General features: G+C 42.0%; 1 protein-coding gene across 1 annotated transcript in view; it reads left to right on the top strand.

The window, feature by feature from the left end:
- The window catches only part of WWC3 (WWC family member 3), a 212,991-nt gene extending 195,631 nt beyond the window's left edge, over positions 1-17,360 (top strand). The window contains exons 19-23 of the mRNA XM_040423764.1: positions 234-392; positions 1,781-1,873; positions 5,649-5,879; positions 7,079-7,206; positions 16,624-17,360. Coding sequence (XP_040279698.1) covers positions 234-392; positions 1,781-1,873; positions 5,649-5,879; positions 7,079-7,206; positions 16,624-16,690 — 678 coding nt within the window. The 3' untranslated portion in view covers positions 16,691-17,360. The remainder of the gene's footprint in view (positions 1-233; positions 393-1,780; positions 1,874-5,648; positions 5,880-7,078; positions 7,207-16,623) is intronic.
- The last annotated feature ends 4,071 nt before the right edge of the window (positions 17,361-21,431 follow it).

A 21,431-nucleotide genomic window follows, 5' to 3' on the forward strand; every position in this document is an offset into this window, starting at 1 on the left:
GATAAGATTGCGTCCTTTCCGACAGAGATCAGTTATTTTTGACGGCATGACGCATGACTGACCTGTAGCCCGATATTACACATTTTTGGGGAGTTATCTTACTGAATAAGAAATAAAGGTTGCATTTTATGTGGTAGGCGTTCTGTGGCTTTGCACAGAGTTTGAAATTTATTAAGGTCTAGCAGATGACGGTTCAAGATACACTGACATTGTTTTTTTTTAACCCTTGACAGGTAGATAAAGAGACCAACACAGAAAACGTATTTCCGGAAGATGTTCTTAAAAAGGAGAGATCCTGCCGCAGGTCTTGCGGGTCTCCTTTCGTCCGTAGCAGCACAATTGTCCGCTCCCAGACCTTCTCTCCGGGAGCACGGAATCAGTATGTTTGCAGAGTAAGTGTAACATAAAGTTAATGAACGGTTCCATTATACGTAATTTTTATCTGCAGTAAATTTTTTCCTTTAAAATATTCTTCTAATATACGGGTTGAGTAGTAGTTATCTACATGTAGTAGCTATACAAGTCACCCACATGCTTGCATCTATTTGGAGTCTTGATTTCTGCATAGGCTTAGAGAGATTTCATCCTGAAGACCACATTCTTCTGCTAATCACTCAAGCAGGAATGGAATTCAAGACAGAAGCTGAAAGCTGCCCGGGCTTTGTTCCTCTCTGGTCGCAGTTTATCCTGCTACTCAGGCCTCATGCACATGCATTGTGTGGAACTGTAAAGGAGCAGTTCTAGAGGTATAAGGGGCTCTACTGTACCTCCTTCTACCTCCAGTTATATACGGAGCACACAGAGACACACAGGTTTTTACAGAATGACAGAAAATAAATTCTGACCTTTTGCTCCATCGGATGCTGTATAACAGAGCTATTCTCCATGAGAAAGCATTGCTGCTAGTGGAAAATAGCCCTGTAACCGGAGGAATTCACAATATGTCTCTGTCACAGTCAGGATGTGAAACCAAGGTATTGCACAAAATGCCTAAAAATTGAAGGCAGTATGGTGGCTCAGTGGCTTGCACTGTTGGTTTGGAGTGATGTGGTCCTGGGTTGAAACCTGACTAAGACCTCACGCACATGACATGACTGAATCCATTTTGCAGTCCACAAACCTCAGATCCACAAAATACAGATACCAACCGCGTGCATTCCACAGTTTTCTCCCTCCCATCAGTAGACATACCTATATTTTGCCTGCAAAACAGATAAGAATAGGACATGTTCTATAATTCTGTATTTATTATGGACCCACAGAAATGAATGGGTCCGTGTGCGATCCGCAAAAAAAAAGGTGTATTGGACATGGACCAAAACTATGGTCGTGTGCATGAGGCCTAAGGGAAACATCAGCATGGAGTTTGTATGCCCTCCCCAGGTTTATGGGGGTTTCCTCCCACTCTCTAAAAGACATACTGATAGGAAATATGGAATATGTAATATTGCTATATAAGGAAGAGAAATAAATAATTATATAATATAGATTAATCTATACACAATTCCTAGCCCTGTTACAAAATCAATGCCAAAATGCTAGATATTCTATAGAAGAAGTAGGCATTCTATAAAGTCCCTATGGAAAGTAGACAAGGTGAAGATGGAATAACCTTGTTTCATCCTAGGCTTTCTATACAACAGCTTCATTTCACACCCTGCATGTAACGTCTCCATAAAGAGCCTCATATCAGATCTCTCCATACCATTTCAGCTGCTCAGCTTGTAAACACTGGGCACAGTAACAAGCCTTGTATAAAGTGATTTGTTTTTTCATTTAGCTATATCGAAGTGACAGTGATAGTTCAACATTACCAAGAAAATCACCTTTCATCCGCAATACACTGGAAAGGAGAACACTGCGCTATAAACAGGTAGGAGCATCATTTTAGTGCTTCTTTTGCTTTTCATAAATTTAATAAAAAGTGACAGTCATCTTTTGCTTTATTTCTTAGAAAACCTTGTGCAGATGGGTGCTTTTTTTTAATTTTCTTTAGATATTTGTTATTGGTTTTGTAAACAAAATAAACCAGTCCACCGATATATTATACCAAAGCTCAGTATAATCATTTTCCAATACTGAAAGAACAGAAGAAAGTACAGTCAGTGTACAATGACATAATGAGGGTCGGAGAATAGAGATGGCCTTGCGGTTCGCCCGGCAGTCATTTTGCGGCGAACTTTGCTCTTTCGCAGAACGGGCGAACATATGGTGATGTCCGCCGGTGCCATATTCTTTTACATTGTGAAGAACTTTGACCCATGACACATCCATCAGGTGGTACAGAACAGCCAATTAAGACGTTTCAGCACATGGACATACTCCATACCTTATAAATAAACCTGATCTGGGCGCCATTTTACATTCAGTCTTTTGCCAGTGTAGGGAGAGGTTGCTGTGTGGAGCAGGGACAGACTGTTGGGGACACCAAACGCTAGTTAATAGGGCCACAAAAGTCCTTTTCAGGACTGGTATAGGTGTGCTATCGATAGGTGTGATATACTGAGGGGTGTGATATACTTATAATATACTTTCTAACATAGAAAGTATATTATAGTGCATTTGTATTGTGCAGCATTTGTTTGTGGCTTTGCTGCGATACTGCAGCTACACAGAGTGCCAAACGCTATTGGAACAAATATTTTCTACTGGTGTGATATACCAGTTGCCCCCCAAAAAAACTGATTGAAGCAGGGGTGTTATATACCAATAATATACTTTCTATATAGTGCATTTAGGTAGTGCAGCATTTGTTTGCGGTTTTGCTGCGTTACCGCAGCTACAGATAGTGACAAACGCCATTGGAACAAATAATTTCTACTAGTGTGAAATGCCAGTTGCCCCCCAAAAAAGTGATTTGAAGTAGGGGTGTGATATACCAATAATATACTTTCTATATAGTGCATTTGGGTAGTGTAGCTCTTCTCTGAACTCTCTCCAAAGTATCAATTTCCTTCTGGAGATATGGTCTCCAGTACTGCGCACAATACTCCAAATAAGGTCTCACTAGTGCTCTGTAGAGCAGCATGAGCACCTCCCTCTTTCTACCATTAATGCCTCTCCCTATACACCCAAGCATTCTGCTAGCATTTTCTGCTGCTCTATGACATGGTCTGCCTACCTTTAAGTCTTCTGAAATAATGACCCCTAAATCCCTTTCCTCAGATACTGAGGTTAGGACTGTATCACTGATTTTATATTCTGCTCTTGGGTTTTTACCCCCAGGTGCATTATCTTGCACTTATCAACATTAAATTTTAGTTGCCAGATTTTTGACCATTCCTCTAGTTTTCCTAAATCCTTTTCCATTTGGTGTATACCTCCAGGAACATCAACCCTTTTACAAATATTTGTGTCATCAGCAAAAAGACACACCTTACCATCGAGGCCTTCTGCAATTTCGCTGATAAAGATATTAAACCATATGCATCCCAGAAGAGATCCCTGAGGTACCCCACTAGTAACAATAACAGCTCTACAGATGCAGACATCGTATAATTAAAGGGTAACCTTTCAGAAATTCGGTTAACAGGGAACTGTATACCCTCAATATTACTGCTCACACTGCACCAGGTCGTGCTGCTAGATCTAATACAAAATGAGAATCACATTCTTTTGGAGACACACCTCTTTGTATAGCCAAAGCATGCCGCAATTGCAAGTATTTATAGAAATTTTGCATTGGGAGCCTAAATTCCTCCTACAGTTGTTGAAACAATTTACGGGCTGTACCGGTATATAGATGTGTCACCTTCCAAATCGCCTTATCTTCCCAAGGCGAGACGCCCTCCAGAGGGAGCAGATAGGTGCTTTCTAATCCATGACCTGTCAGATCTGTTTTAGACCTCGTCCACATTACCGTTTTTCACTGACATGTGCTGTCTGTATTTTCCACAGAATAGCATAAAAGGAATCTTTTTTTTTTCACCACAAAATTTGAACTGCTGTCTCATTTTTTTGGAATATAGATAAATATGAGATATGCCCATTGACAAAAAATAACACACAAAGGAGTTGTTGGAATCGAAAGAAACTTTCAATGTGTGAATGTAATGATACATGCCAGCAATTACAATAGTAGAGCGAAAGGTTTATTGGTGAACATTGTACAATTGAAAGGAGGCTGTAGTAGCCTGTTGGGCCGCCTCTAGCCTGGATACAAGATGAGATGCGGATGGGCACAGAGGCATACAGGTTCTGCATGGTATTCTGCGGCACATTTGCCCACAGATGTTGCAGCTGGGTCTGTAGTTCCTGCACACTCATAGGTTGCCATAGATGGTGTCCCATAAATGCTCGATTTGTCAATAAATCTGGCGAATGGGCATGCCAAGGAGGTGTCACAATCTGGCACAGATATTTCTGGGAAACTCTTGCTGTGTGTGGACAAGCATTATCCTGCTGAAAAATGCCACTTGGAAGCCCTGCCACGAGAGGCACCTTATGTGACCGCAGGATCCTGCACATATCGCTGAGCTGTTAGTGTCCTTCTTAACACTAGTAGGTATGATTGACTGTCGTATGTGATAGCCCTGAATATCACACCAGCAATTGGGACAGTGTGTCGCTAAACAGCAAAGGCAGGATTGAAGCACTAACCACTAGGCCTCCCTACTCAAACCTGTTGTTAGATGTTGTCAGATCCGATACATTTCCAGTCCGTAGCAGTCTAGGTTTTCTCCTTCACAACAACACTACAATTGGAGGCGATGGTGGCTGGCTGGCAATAGCAGGACACATAATGGCTGCTGGGATACCAAATTTCTCTATGCTAAGCTCCTGGAAATGGTCAGGGCAGAGACAAGAGTGCGTAGTGAAGGCGCCACCGTTGTGTGCATGGTGAACAATTAAACTGTAGATGCTGCTCCTGGTTGTCGGCTGAGAAAATTATCCTTTCTTCTGATCGTCTGTCTGGGCCAACCTGTTTGCCTTGTGTGCCTGTCTTCATGTAAACACTGCAACCAACACCTCCTAACAACTAGATCAGAATGGCCAAGATGGCAGGTGATTAGTTGAAATGAACATCCTGCTTCTCTTAGTCCTATGATGTGCCCCCTCTCAAAGTCTGTCAACTGGTCAAGATGTCTTCAAGTGTGTTGTAGCGGCATGTCTAGCAATTAACCATCTCTTATCCATTATGCCAATTGCACGCTCCCTCAAACGTTGTGACATTGTGCTGTGTGATCATACTGCACATTTCAGAGTGGCCTTTTATTGTGGGCAGTCTAAGGCACACCCGTTCAATATTCATGCTGTCTAATCAGCACCTTGATATGCCACACCTGTGAGGTGGGATGGATTATCTCGGCAAAGAAAAAGTGCTCACTAACACAGATTTAGACAGATTTGTGAACAATATTTGAGAGTAATGGGTCTTTTGTGTATGTAGAAAATGTTTCAGATCTTTGAGTTCAGCTCATGCAAAATGGGAGCAAAACCGAAAGTGTTGTGTTTATATTTTTGTTCAGTGTAGATAGATAAATACTATAGATAGATATATTAGATAATAGATAGATAAATATGAATAAATTGAGTGCTAGGTACTTGATTGAGCAAGAAATCTTTCTGTTGTAATCTACATTAGATTATTGTCATTATTGTTTATTATACTCTTCACATTCACAGTGATTTGTGTTTCCTTTTTACAGCAAGCATGCCAGTCTTCCATGGCGGAGATCATGGCAAGGACATCTCTTGACCTGGAGCTGGATCTCCAGGCTTTCAGAACAAAGCAGAGACAATTAAATGAGGAAATAAATGCTCTTAAAGAGCTCAAGCAACATCTGGAGGAAGTTCAGCTTCGGGGTCAGAGTGACCTTCCTCAGTGGGTTCTGCGTGATGACCGATTCCGTAGTTTGCTTTTAGAGGCAGAAAGACAGGTAAGTCTTATTTGATCGATTTATTATTATTTTTTTCTCATAGGTAAATGTCCAACTTCAAAAATATATTATTGTAATCATGTAATAGGATCGCTGTTTAATAGAAACTGCAACCATTCCATCAACAGTGGCAGCCAGGCTCCTACAAATATGACAAAAAACTGCTGGGTGCAACTGTAATTGTTCACCCGCTCCTTGGCATATTTGCCGGATTGCGGGCGGATCTCTGCCGGTCCCCATTATAGTGAATGGGGCCAGACGGTATCTCGGCAGCGCACTTTAAGAGCCCTGGGAACAGCATGTCGGATCTGTGAATACCGGGCTCTTAACATGCGCTGCTGAGAATCTGTTTACCGCAAATGTGAAAAAGGCCTAAGATGTTTGTCAAACCATTGGTGCCTGTGGGTTAGGCCTCATGCACACGACCGTTGTGTGTTTTGCGGTCCGCAAATTGCGGATCCGCAAAACACGGATGGCGTCCGTGTGCGTTCCGCCAATTGCGGAACGGCACGGACAGCCATTGATATAATGGCCTATTCTTGTCCGCAAAACGGACAAGAATAGGACAGGTTATTTTTTTTTTTGTGGACCACGGAACGGAGCAACGGATGCGGACAGCACACGGAGTGCTGTCCGCATCTTTTGCGGCCCCATTGAAGTGAATGGGTCCGCATCCGAGCCACAAAAACTGCGGCTCGGATGCGGACCAAAACAACGGCTGTGTGCATGAGGCCTTACCATGACATGTTGGGGGCTTTACAGAGGCCCCAGGTCTGCTCTTAGACCATAGCAATAATGTTCTGAAATATAGTGAGACACTGAATAATATTTTAGAATACGAACTAATATTTCCTATTGTGACAAAAAATAATAATAATAAAGTTTTCATTAAAAAAAAAAAATTCTATCCCCCAAAAATATATTTTTTATTATAATAATAATAATAATAATTATGATTTTTATTTTTTATTTCCCTCCCCCCAAAAAAGCTAAACTTATTTAAACCGAAAACTGGTGCAATAAAAAAAAATACAACTTATCTTACAAAAAACAAATCTTCACACAATTAAATCCAAGGAAAAACTAAAAAGTTTGAATTATAATTATCATTGGTTGGAGTCTTTTTCAGAATTCCTGAGTTGCTTTTAACTTTTTGATATGTTGACAGTAGATTTTGTATTCTTGTTTCCAATATACAGACAAGACAGACCAAACTTGAGCAGCACCAGGAACAAGCAGCAGAGAAAATGCTTAAGAAAGCCTCTAAAGAAGTATTCCAGCTCCGTGGTCGAAACCAGAAGGAACCTTTACAGGTGCAGACCTTCAGGTATGATGAAGTACAATGTGCTGTTAAAAACTAATACTGTGGAGAATGGTCTTTTTGTCAGCAAAAATAAAAAAATTTGTAATCATGTAAAATATGAACATTACAAATTGGAGGAATTTATTACTGTTGCATGTTGTTTGTTAAATTTGGCTTAAACCTAACACTCTAACACCTACGCCACTCTACTACAGGAGTGAGTTTGCTTTTATTTTTTTCAGTTTCAGTGATAAATCTGAAGTAAAACTAATTTAAAGGTTTTTCCAGTTTTTATTATTTTAATTTATTTGTTTATATAGTAGGAAATCATACAGTTTTCTAATATACATGTATTTATATCTTCTGCATACATACCTTTCTTATATCAGGCAGTTGACCCCTATATGCAGATAAATGGTAAAGCCCATGTATCAGTCCTATGTAATATATCCATGACCTAACTGAAACATGGCATCAGTCACGTGACACTCTTCTCATCATATAACCCTTAACATTCAGTAAGAAGCAGCGTTACATCACATATATGTGCTGGGTCAGCCAAACATTCATGTGATAAGTAAATTGGACTAGTGTTAAAATACTAAATATTTTTATTGTAGTTATTACAGTAACTACATCATTGTGTGTATTTACATGGCTACCTGTCACTAGGGGATGTTGTAAAATGGCTGCCTCTCTGTAGATCATATTGTTCATAAAGTTTATTGTAAAAAACAAACACACACACACAGTCTGTTTCTACACACACACGACAGACCTGATGAGATGCTGAAGGTAGTAATAGTGTATATACTGTATATGTTCTTCTCCACAATACACTACTGTTCACTTGTTAAATAGGTGGGCAGTTAACTGAAAGCCAGGTCACATGATACTTGTGGGGGTCACATGACTGCTCACATGACCGACATAATGTTTAGCCCTAGCAGGCTCTCCTATGAATGCATTTTACAGGACTAAAATGAGCCGTGCCATTTCTTTTTTCTTTAGGGGTTGGCTAGCATATGGAAATAGATGTATATTAGAAAATTGTGCAACATCCTATTCTCTAAATAAATAAATGTAGTCATTAAAACCGGAATACCTCTTTAACATAGCTAAGCCCACTTTCCCACCCACTTTTTCAAGCATAAAAAGGCAAAAAGTTGCAACTTTTTGTGCAAAACAGCACCTTCAACAAAATCTGTGACTTATTAACGTATGTGCTTGGTCATACCATGACCGTGGTTATGGTACAGTAGATGTCAACTCGTCCACTTTTATATAAATCAATTCTAAAACACAATTAGAGTATGAAGGCCAAAGTCTTCTCCCATCCTTTCCCCCCCCCCATAAAAAATTATATTATACTATACATATTATATATACCAAACATGGCATTAAAGGGGTTTTCTGGAAGTATAATATTGAAGACTGTTCTGTCCCCACATGAAGGCGAATGAAGGTGTAACTGATAATGACTTTGTGACTGTCCTACCTTCGTATCCAAGCAGTGGAGCAGACCGGACCACCAGATGCTCAGGTTAGATGGATCCAGACGTAGACATGAGGATGCAATCAAACGTGGGTTTATTTGATCCAGAGCAGCGACATACGGTGATGCAATACAGGAATGCAGTAGCAGAGTAGATGCTGTCATGTGGATGTCTTTCCTGAGGCTAACTGCTGGTCAAAAACTGATGCCTTCACAAGCCAAGGTGTGTGTCTCCAGTCACAAAGGAATGCAGCACTGAAAAATGGCTACAGGAAGTGACAAGGACCAAGGCTGCTAAAACCACGCCCAGCAGAGAAAAACTTTATTTAACAAAAACAAGGCGTGCAGCATACGAATTCCGGCCAGCAGATGGCAGCAGAGAACAATAGATAGAAACAACATAGTAAAGAAGAGATAATAATACAGTGCAGGAATTAAATTTGAAAGAACAGCACACTCCCCGTCTGAAATTCACTTCGGGGATTTCACTACGACGAATGTCCACAAAATATAAAACAACCTGTAAAAAGAACATGTTAGAATGCAAAACACAAATTAGTCCTGTTTTCCAACTTGGAATGGAGAAGATCTGCGAAGCTAGATACAGTCCTGTTCACCCAGCAGGGACGTTCTCGATGGGTAATATTAAAATGAGTTTGTTGATTGGTCTTGAGAACGTTTTAAGCTCGCCTTTCCTGAAGGTCTTCAACTCCACCTTCCGGACCTTGCCATCCTTGCTAGGGAAAACCTTTGAAATTAGTCCGATAGGCCAGTCAATCTTTTCGGTTTGTTGCTCTTTCACGGAGGGAAGTGGGGTGTCCCAATCCTTGACTGTTTCAGAAAACTGTCTCCGTAGAGATTTACCTTGTATGGTGATGGGCGCTACAAATCCCAGCGGATCGAATAAGCTTTTTACCACTGATAGGACGCCTCGTTTTGTGAATGGCTTGTCTGCACAACTTATCTGAAAACCGAAGTAGTCAGCCGAGAGATCCCATCTGAGGCCCAAGCTCCTCTGCACAGGTGGACTGTCCAGTCCCAAGTTAATGTCCTTGAATCCTGGTGCATGATCGCCTGATTCGAAGGCCCTCATAACGGCCAGGCTGTTTGAAGCAATTTTGTGTAGTCTAAGTTTAGCTTGGTACAACATACTTTGAGTCCTTTTGAGCAGATCGATAGCCGCTTCCTCAGTCGGTAGTGATTTGAGTCCATCGTCTACGTAGAAGTCCTTTTCTACAAAGTCTCTGGCGTCTTTACCGTACTCGGATTCTCCCTCTAATGCAGTTCGCCTAAGGCCGTAAGTTGCCATGGCAGGTGAAGGTCTGTTTCCAAATACGTGTACCCTCATTCGATATTCTGCCATCTCTGCGTTGGTGTCATTATTCTTGTACCACAGAAACCTGAGGAAATTCCGGTGGTCCTCCCTGACTACGAAACAGTGGAACATCTGTTCAATGTCGGCGGTGATGGCAACGAGCTCTTTTCTGAACCTCATCTGCACTCCCACTAGGTTATTCGTCAGATTAGGACCTGTGAGAAGGACATCATTAAGAGATACACCTCGATATTTGGCGCTTGAGTCAAAAACAACCCTAATTTGATTAGGTTTTCGTGGGTGATACACTCCAAATGAAGGCAAGTACCAGCACTCGTCGTTCTTCCCTAACGATGGAGCTGGTTCTGCATGGTTGTTGCGGAATATTTTGTCAATAAAGGCAACAATGTGTTCTCTCATCTCAGGCTTACTGTTCATGGTACGCTGAAGAGAGTTAAATCTAGACAGAGCTTGTTCTCTATTGTTCGGGAGTCTTACCCTGGTAGCTCGGAAGGGTAATGGAGAAACCCAGTGATTGGTTTCGTCTTTAAGGAACTCGTTGTCCATTATCTTGATAAATTCTCTGTCCTCTACTGACAAAGCTACTTTATCATCGTTCTTGCTTGTGTGAAAGACTAATCTTCCCAAGTTGTCAGCAAAGAAGGGAGGAATGTCGTCAGGTGGTTGTATGAGGTCTGGAGGCTTCTCTTTCACCTCATAGTGATGAGGGCAAGGCTTAATGCAAGTTGTGCGTCTATCTCCACGCACGTACGTTTTGAAAGAGCGGTTTCTTGGTTGATCCAAGCATACATTTCCTATGACTACCCATCCCAAGTCCAGTCTCTGGGCGTATGGTGCATAGTCCGGACCATTACACTGTTGATGCACCTTGTGTACCCTTAGATTGTAACATAGTAACATAGTACATAAGGCCGAAAAAAGACATTTGTCCATCCAGTTCGGCCTGTCATCCTACAAGTTGATCCAGAGGAAGGCAAAAAAACCTGTGAGGTAGAAGCCAATTTTCCTCACTTTAGGGGAATAAAAAATTCCTTCCCGACTCCAATCAGGCAATCAGAATAACTCCCTGGATCAACGACCCCTCTCTATTAGCTATAGCCTGTAATATTATTACACTCCAGAAATACATCCAGGCCCCTCTTGAATTCCTTTATTGTACTCACCATCACCACCTCCTCAGGCAGAGAGTTCCATAGTCTCACTGCTCTTACCGTAAAGAACCCTTTTCTATGTTTGTGTACAAACCTTCTTTCCTCCAAACGCAGAGGATGTCCCCTCGTCACAGTCACAGTCCTGGGGATAAATAGATGATGGGATAGATCTCTGTACTGCCCCCTGATATATTTATACATAGTAATTAGATCTCCCCTCAGTCGTCTTTTTTCTAACGTGAATAACCCTAATTTTGATAATCTTTCAGGGTACTGTAGTTGCCTCATTCCAGTTATTACTTTAGTTGCCCTCCTCTGGACCCTCTCCAGCTCTGCTATGTCTGCCTTGTTCACAGGAGCCCAGAACTGTACACAGTACTCCATGTGTGGTCTGACCAGTGATTTGTAAAGTAGTAGGAATATGTTCTCATCACGGGCATCTATGCCCCTTTTGATGCAACCCATTATCTTATTGGCCTTGGCAGCAGCTGTCTCTGCCAAGCAGGAGTAGAATCTCGGCGTTGTTGTCCATAGGTGGGATAACGTTGGCTAGGTGCCTTATGTGTGGTTGGTGAAATGCAGCTTTCGGGGTAGGAATTTCATCCCTATGGTTGGGTATTTGATCGCATTCGATCAGCGTCGGTAGAGGTATTTCAGTATTCCCACTGACGGAACAAGCGATGAATCCTTGTGCCCTCCTGCCGCTAGTCTCTATGCGACCCGAGCAGGTGTTTAAGATGTAGGGTTCTGACAGTCCCTTTATTCCAAAGGCTTCAAAGAATTTAGGTCCTGCTAGGGAGCGGTTGCTTTGGTCGTCAATGATGGCATACATTTTTACTGCCTTTTCTGGTAGCCCCTCCGGGTAGACCTTGATTAGGCATATGCGGGCACAACATTTCTCACTCTGGCCCTCCCCACATACGTCCAAGCATGAGCAGGAAACTGCAGTGGCTGTGTTAGCGTGGTTCTTGGGCTCCCCGCCATGACTTTGAGCAGGACTGGTGGTGACAGCAGCAGGTGAATCCCTTATGAGTGGAGTTGGGTGCATAGCTGAGGCATGTCTTTCACTATGACACTCCTCACACTTGATAATGGATTTACAGTCCTTCGCCATGTGCTCCAATGAAGCGCAGCACCTGAAACATACCCCAAGCTCGGTGAGGACTTTCTTGCTCTCCTGTATGGTTTTGGATCTAAATCCTCTGCATTTGTTCAGTGAGTGTGTTTTTTTATGAATGGGACATTCACGATTGAAGGCCTTGTCTCCTGATGAGGTAGTGTACTGTTTACCAGTGGGTACCGCAGATGATGGTAGGTTAGTCTTTCTAACATTCACGCTGCTCTTAAAATCTCTGTATTTATGCACAAGACTTTCATACCTTGATGATGGTGTCTCTGAAGCTGTAGTATTGAACTCCAGAAAGTCGAGGCTGTGGTCATTCCTCATCTGGGACTGTTCATCGATGAACCTACAGAAATGAATAAATGGGGGAAAAGTGATGTCATGTACTTTTTTGTACCTTGAGACTGATGCCGCCCACTTCTCTTGCAGGCTGTATGGTAACTTCACGACAATTGGGTTCACCCCATGGGCTGTATCCAGGTAGCACAGTCCGGACAGACGAGGGTCTCTTTTGGCGAGCTCCAGCTCCATGAGCAAATCATTTAAATCCTGAAGCTTATGGACATCCTTGAGACTGATCTTGGGGACGTTCTGCAGTTTCCTGAATAGTGCCTTCTCTAGTGCTTCTGCCAAAGGTGCGTTCGAGTCTCTGCCAGGCTGCAGCGAGACGTGCTTCTGCTTGTCCCACATAGACAGTTCTAAGGCTCTTGATGCAATTTGTGGAGCCTGGGCCCAGCCAGTTGATCAAGAGGTCGAGCTCCTGCTCTGCGGTTAGGTTGAGGTTGGCGATTGCGGCTTTGAAGGTTGCCTTCCAGGCTCTATAGCTCTCCGCACGGTCATCAAATTTTGAGAGACTGGTATTAATTAGCTCTCTGCTCACCATAAACCTGGCAAACTCAGACATATCACCTCACTGCTTGTTGCCATGACAACTTGTGATGCCCCTGGGGCGTATAGGCTGCGTGGCGTGAAAGGGTGAGATGCTTCCGGGTAGAATGATGTTGCTGCAGGGTTGAGCTGTGGTCTAGCCTCTGTAGATTCTGATGACTGCTGCTTGAGCTGTGGAGGTAGGCCAGGAAACACCTGGTAGCCATCTTGCTGTAATAACTGCCCTTGAGAGGGCGCATCTGGGCGACTGTTATTGGATTGCTCGGGTGCTGTGGGTATCGCTGGCACTGCAGGTAGAGCTGACTTGGAGGTTTCAGTGTTGTTGGCTTGGACAGTACTGCACACTGGGGGTGGTGCAGATAACTGTTTCAGTACATAGTCGCTGGTGCGATCAACTGGATGGTCTATCTCCTCTGGTGGTAAGCAGACTGAATCAAGGCCTTGGCTCAATGCTTGCTCAAGTAGTCTTACTTTTGCTAATGCGATTTCCTCTTCCCTCTCTGATTCAAGGATCTTTATTCGAGCCTCTGCTTCTGCCCTCTTGGCTTCTGCCCTCTTGGCTTCTGCCCTCTTGGCTTCTGCCTCCGCTTCTGCCCTCTTGGCTTCTGCCTCCGCTTCTGCCCTCTTGGCTTCTGCCTCCGCTTCTGCCCTCTTGGCCGCCGCCATCTGTGCTTCTGCTCTCGCAAGGACTTCTTTTTCAGTGAAGGAACTCCTCACTTTGAATTGCTCTGCATTTATACGGGCCTCTAGTAATCTGTCGTTCAGGGCGGAGCTTCTAGAGCATGATGATCTGTGGGACCGCGAGGAATGTTTGGATGAATGCGATCTGTGTGATCTAGTTTCTTGCAAATGAGAGATGAGGAGTTCCACTTTATCTTTTAGCATCCAGCACCATGGCGTCTCTTTGTCTGTCTATTGATTCTGCCTTGCACAATTCTGACGGGGCTTCTTCAATATTAGAGTCTTTTAGAAAGGTTATATACCTTGTGGACAGTCTCTTGTATCTTTCATGGGCTGCGTTCAGCCGCCCGACGGCAACTTGTAAACTGGTGGCATCGCCTGAGGAGGACTTAAGTCCTGATATGAGGGAGGAAACTCATTCCCATAGCTCTTCCAGGTTGTCACATAGCTTATCTTTCCTGGTGTGATAGTTTTCCGTGATCTTTATAGTTGGTTTGAGAGATCGCCTTGGTCGCGTGACTTGGTCCGCTGGAAGTGTGGGTTCTACCTCCAGCTCTTCGTAATGATCAGTATCAGGTTGCATTTGCTTTATTTCATCACTGGGGAACTGTACAAGGTACTTTTCTGCCATTTTGATATAAGGTGCGCTGTCTCTTTAAGAAAATGAACTTTTGAATTGGGGGCTGAAAATTGCAGTGCGGCTCAGATGAGGCACATGGATGAGGTTCCCAAAGTGTTTTGAGTGAATTGCGGGGTTTTGGTTTGAGGGAGGCCCCGCGTGCGTGAACAGTTCTTATATCATGCGAGCAAGGGTTAATATAGGATGTAGAAAGTGGCTTGGCGAGTAGTGGAGGACTTCCAGGCGAGAGTATATCTACTGCGGACACGCCGTGCTTCCCCTTGGGGGACATGCACTGTTGCTGGGCAGATTTGCTGCGAGTGGGCCTGTTGCAAGGGAGGTACCTGAGTGTGGTACTGGGCTCTGAGGCAATCTGTAGCCGGGCATTGGACATTGAGACAGATATTGACTGGGGTATAAGGCTTTAAGGCAGTTTTTGACTGTTCTGTCCCCACATGAAGGCGAATGAAGGTGTAAATGATAATGACTTTGTGACTGTCCTACCTTCGTATCCAAGCAGTGGAGCAGACCGGACCGGCAGATGCTCAGGTTAGATGGATCCAGACGTAGACATGAGGATGCAATCAAACGTGGGTTTATTTGATCCAGAGCAGCGACATACGGTGATGCAATACAGGAATGCAGTAGCAGAGTAGATGCTGTCATGTGGATGTCTTTCCTGAGGCTAACTGCTGGTCAAAAACTGATGCCTTCACAAGCCAAGGTGTGTGTCTCCAGTCACAAAGGAATGCAGCACTGAAAAATGGCTACAGGAAGTGACAAGGACCAAGGCTGCTAAAACCACGCCCAGCAGAGAAAAACTTTATTTAACAAGAACAAGGCGTGCAGCATACGAATTCCGGCCAGTAGATGGCAGCAGAGAACAATAGATAGAAACAACATAGTAAAGAAGAGATAATAATACAGTGCAGGAATTAAATTTGAAAGAACAGCACAAAGACCTATCCTCAGGATAGGTCAGCAATATCTTAATGTTGGGGATCTGACTCCCAGCACCCGGTTAATCAGATGTTTGAAGAGGCCGCAGCAATCCTTACAGCATACCAAGCACAGCGCTGTTCAGTGTATAGCGGCTGTGCTTGGTATGACGGCCCAGGCCCATTCACTTGAATGGTACAGAGCTGCATACAGATCATGTGACCAATGAATGTGACGTCATTGGCCTAGAAAGAGAGTGCAGCTTTCACAGAAGTGCCACAGCCTCTTCAAACAGCTGATTTGCAGGGGTCCCAAGAGATGACTGAATTTATAGAAAATTCGATTCGGCTGCTTCGCCGAATAATACAAAAAAATTAGCTTTGTGACGAATTATTTTTTTGTAAGTAGCGGGTGCAATGACAGGGAGCTGCGATAGCACCGCCCCCATCATTGTACCCCTCAGATCCCACGTTCATACATGATCGCGACATCTGAGTGTAAAATTAACAATAATTCAAACTTACAAAATCAAACTTACTGCCTCCATTTGCTCGGGATGGGCTGGCCGCCGCCATCTTGCTTGAAGATCTCGGCCGAGATCCCGTGCGGCGCGAGAATACGCCATCATGCTGGCTGGCGTGGTGATGTATGACGTCATCACGCCAGCCGGCCTGATAATGTAGCCTCTTGCCGCACGGGATTTCGGCCGAGATGGAGGCTGGCGGCCTGTTGCGAGCAAATGGAGGAGGTAAGTTTGAATATTTTAGTTTTTATACTATTTCAGGTTAAATCGATTGGCTGACACTAAGCACGAGGAAATTCGGCTTCTAGGTGAATAAAATTTATCCTAAAATTCGGATCAAATGCCATCCATTTCATGGGATTCAATTCGCTCATCTCTATCGATTACCTATCATCAGTGTCAGGATAGGTCATCACCAGTATTGTGTCCCGGAAAACCTCTTTAAAAATGTTGGAGGGGTCAGGGGGACTATTTGTGCATGACCCATTTACTTTTGGTCACGAAGTACATTCAGATGCAAAGGTACCAATACACTATGACTTATAATTCTTTTTTTTTTATAGTTTTTATTCTTCATTTATTCTTGTTGTTAGTTTTCTCTTTGTATTGCTTCCCTATGACATTTATTTGATAACAAATTTCTTCTTACCTAATCGAATTCAAATATTCATGTGCACTGTCCACAGGGAGAAGATCGCATTCTTCACAAGACCAAGAATTAACATACCTTCTCTTCCAGCTGATGACGTATGATGTGTTTTTTCCAGTATCAAGTATCAACCCTTCTGTTCGCATCTTTATGAAGTTATTAAACTGGTGAAGTTTAATATTATGTTTTCAAAGTTATTCATTATTTTGTAAAAAAGAAAAAAAGACAAACAGAAGCATATATACATATATAAATATCTATGATTATCTATTTTATAATATGACTGCAGCGAGGCTTGGTTTTTCCTTGCTGTTACACTGACACTCTTGAAGGCAACCTCCATTTTATAGATTATCTACTCTGTCTAGACAAACGTGTACAGTTTTGATGCTGTTTTATGTGACTTTAATAAAAGGCTGGAGATCAGAATTAAAGCAAGTTCAGGCAATTCACTGTATTGTAATTTATTTATAGGTCTTTATTTTCCTTGAGGGAAAATACCTTGCTTTTAAGATGTTTAGACTGAATTTATGCTTCCAAGTGTGTTGTCATACAGCTGAATTGAACGGTGAACTCGCTTTCTTTCTGTTACCTGAAATGAAAATACTGTTTGCAAACTATCACCTTTTAGTAGCTTTTTGTGACCTTTTTTTTGTCTTTTTCCTTCATAATGTATCTCTTATCCTTTTACACCATCTCTGTTCTGTATTGAAATATTATCACTGCAAGGTTTTTAATTCTGATTAAAGATGGCATTGCATTTTTCAGAAATCCTGTGGTTATTATTTTTATTTCACCTACAGAGAGATTTACCATTGTCCTATGTCAGTGTTCTGAATATTTGTGAGTAAGCGTCATTTTGCACAAAATATTTAAAGGGGTATTCCATTGTATTATTTACTTGTTCATGAAATAGGAAATTATGCAGTCTTCTATGCAATCTTCTAATATACACACATTTTAAAATTCTAAATACATACCTTTTTTTTATCAGACAGTTGACCCCTATGTGCAGTAGAATGGTATAGCCCATTTATCAGTCCTGTGTAATTTATCCATACTGAATTTAGCCTAACTGAAACATGGCATCAGCCATGTGACATCCTACACATCATGTAATTTCTGACCTTCAGTAACCAGCAGTGTTAGGCCTCTTTCACACTTCAGTATGTCGATTTCAGTGTTTTGCGTTCTGTTTTTCATGGATCCGTTGTTCCGTTTTTTTGTTTCGGTTCCGTTTTTCCGTTCTGTTTTCCCGTATGGCATATACAGTATACAGTAATTACATAGAGAAAATTGGGCTGGGCATAACATTTTCAATAGATAGTTCCGCAAAAAATGGAACGGATACGGAAGACATACGGATGCATTTCCGTATGCATTCCAATTTTTTTGCGGACCCATTGACTTTAATGGAGCCACGGAACGTGATTTGCGGCCAAATATAGGACATGTTCTATCTTTCAACGAAACGGAAAAACGGAAACGGAATGCATACAGAGTACATTCCGTTTTTTTTTGCGGAACCATTGAAATTAATGGTTCCGTATACAGAACGCAAAAAAAGCCCGCAAAAGAGGCCTTAGACGACGTGCATGTGCTGAGTAAGCACACAGGACACATTGATGTGATAAATAAAAGGACTAGTGGTGAAATCATGATTTTTATTGTAGTTATTACAGTAACTACATCATTGTGTGACTGTCTTTAACACCTTCAGGACACAGCTAAATTTTGCAAATCTGACATGTGTCACTTTATGTGGTAATAACTTTAAAACGATTTTTCGCATCCGGGCCATTCTGAGATTGTTTTCTCGTCACATATTGTACTTCATGACAGTGGTAAAATTGAGTCAAAATATTTCCTTTTTTATTTATAAAAAAAATACCAAATGTACCAAAAAGTTTGAAAAAGTCGCAATTTTAAAAATGTCTAATTTCTCTGCTTTTTAAACAGATAGTGATCCCTCCTAAAATAGTTCTTACTTTTACATTTCCCATATGTCTAGTTCATGTTTGGATCATATTGTATTTTCTGGGGACGTTAGAAGGCTTAGAAGTAAATCTTAAAATTTTTCAGAATATTTCCAAAACCCACTTTTTAAGGACCAGTTCAGGTCTGAAGTAACTTACGTAATGGAAACCACCCATAAATGGCCCTATTTTAGAAACTACACCCCTGAAGGTATTCAAAACTGATTTTACAAACTTTCTTAACCCTTTAGGTGTTCCAAAAGAATTAAAGAAAATGTAGATGAAGTTTCAGAATTTCACTTTTTTAGCAGATTTTCCATTTTAATCCCTTTTTTCCAGTAACAAAGCAAGTGTTAACATAGAAACATAGAATGTGTCTGCAGATAAGAACCATTTGGCCCATCTAGTCTGCCCAATATACTGAATACTATGAATAGCCCCTGGCCCTATCTTATATGAAGGATAGCGTTATGCCTATCCCATGCATGCTTAAACTCCACTGTATTTGCAGCTACCACTTCTGCAGGAAGGCTATTCCATGCATTAACTACTCTCTCAGTAAAGTAATACTTCCTGATATTATCTTTAAACCTTTGCCCCTCTAATTTAAAACTATGACCTCTTGTAGCAGTTTTTCTTCTTTTAAATATTTTCTCCTCTTTTACCTTGTTGATTCCCTTTATGTATTTAAAAGTTTCTATCATATCCCCTCTGTCTCGTCTTTCTTCCAAGCTATACATGTTAAGGTCCTTTAATCTTTCCTGGTAAGTTTTATCCTGCAATCCATGTACTAGTTTAGTAGCTCTTCTCTGAACTCTCCAAAGTATCAATATCCTTCTGGAGATATGGTCTTCAGGACTGTGCACAATACTCCAAATTAGGTCTCACTAGTGCTCTGTAGAGCGGCATGAGCACCTCCCTCTTTCTACTGTTAATGCCTCTCCCTATACACCCAAGCATTCTGCTAGCATTTCCTGCTGCTCTATGACATTGTCTGCCTACCTTTAAGTCTTTTGAAATAATGACCCCTAAATCCATTTCCTCGGCCAAACAAAACTCAATATTTATTGTCCTGATTCTGTTTACAGAAACACCCCATATGTGGCCGTAAACTGCTGTACGGGCACACTGCAGGGCGCAGATGGAAAGAAACGCCATATGGTTTTTGGAAGGCAGATTTCACTGGGATAATTTTAAGTTGACATGTCCCATTTGAAGACCCCCTGATGCACCCCTAGAGTAGAAACTCGTACAGTCGTGGCCAAAAGTTTTGAGAATTAGATAAATATTGGAAATTGGAAAAGTTGCTGCTTAAGTTTTTATAATAGCAATTTGCATATACTCCAGAATGTTATGAAGAGTGATCAGATGAGTTGCATAGTCCTTCTTTGCCATGAAAATTAACTTAATCCCAAAAAAACCTTTCCACTGCATTTCATTGCTGTCATTAAAGGACTTGCTGAGATCATTTCAGTAAACGTCTTGTTAACTCAGGTCAGAATGTTGACAAGCACAAGGCTGGAGATCATTATGTCAGGCTGATTGGGTTAAAATGGCAGACTTGACATGTTAAAAGGAGGGTGATGCTTGAAATCATTGTTCCTCCATTGTTAACCATGGTGACCTGCAAAGAAACGCGTGCAGCCATCATTGCGTTGCATAAAAATGGCTTCACAGGCAAGGATATTGTGGCTATTAAGATTGCACCTCAATCAACAATTTATAAGATCATTTATAGGATCATCAAGAACTTCAAGGAAAGAGGTTCAATTCTTGTTAAGAAGGCTTCAGGGCGTCCAAGAAAGTCCAGCAAGGCCCAGGATCGTCTCCTAAAGAGGATTCAGCTGCGGGATCGGAGTGCCACCAGTGCAGAGCTTACTAAGGAATGGCAGCAGGCAGGTGTGAGCGCATCTGCACGCACAGTGAGGCGAAGACTTTTGGAAGATGGCCTGGTGTCAAGAAGGGCAGCAAAGAAGCCACTTCTCTCCAAAAAAAACATCAGGAACAGATGGATCTGCAGAAAGTTTGGTGAATGGACTGCTGAGGACTGGGGCAAAGTCATATTCTCCGATGAAGCCTCTTTCCGATTGTTTGGGGCATCTGGAAAAAGGCTTGTCCGGAGAAGAAAAGGTGAGCGCTACCATCAGTCCTGTGTCATGCCAACAGTAAAGCATCCTGAGACCATTCATGTGTGGGGTTGCTTCTCATCCAAGGGAGTGGGCTCACTCACAATTTTGCCGAAAAACACAGCCATGAATAAAGAATGGTACCAAAGCACCCTCCAACAGCAACTTCTTCCAACAATCCAACAACAGTTTGGTGAAGAACAATGCATTTTCCAGCATGATGGAGCACCGTGCTTAAGGCAAAAGTGAAAACTAAGTGGCTCGGGGACCAAACGTTGACATTTTGGGTCCATGGCCTGGAAACTCCCCAGATCTTAATCCCATTGAGAACTTGTGGTCAATCCTCAAGAGGCGGGTGGACAAACAAAAACCCACTAATTCTGACAAACTCCAAGAAGTGATTATGAAAGAATGGGTTGCTATCAGTCAGGAATTGGCCCAGAAGTTAATTGAGAGCCCAGTCCTAAAAAAGAAGGGCCAACACTGCAAATACTGACTCTTTGCATAAATGTCATGTAATTGTCGATAAAAGCCTTTGAAACGTATGAAATGGTACGTGTAATTATATTTCACTACATCACAGAAACAACTGAAAAAAAGATCTAAAAGCAGTTTAGCAGCAAACTTTGTGAAAACTAATATTTTTGTCATTCTCAAAACTTTTGGCCACGACTGTACTAATATTTGGGTATATATGATTTTTGGTTGCTCTATATTACACTTTTTGTGAGGCAAAGTAACAA

Source organism: Bufo bufo, chromosome 3 (genome assembly GCF_905171765.1).
Source record: "Bufo bufo chromosome 3, aBufBuf1.1, whole genome shotgun sequence".
In the NCBI taxonomy this organism is placed as follows: domain Eukaryota; kingdom Metazoa; phylum Chordata; class Amphibia; order Anura; family Bufonidae; genus Bufo; species Bufo bufo.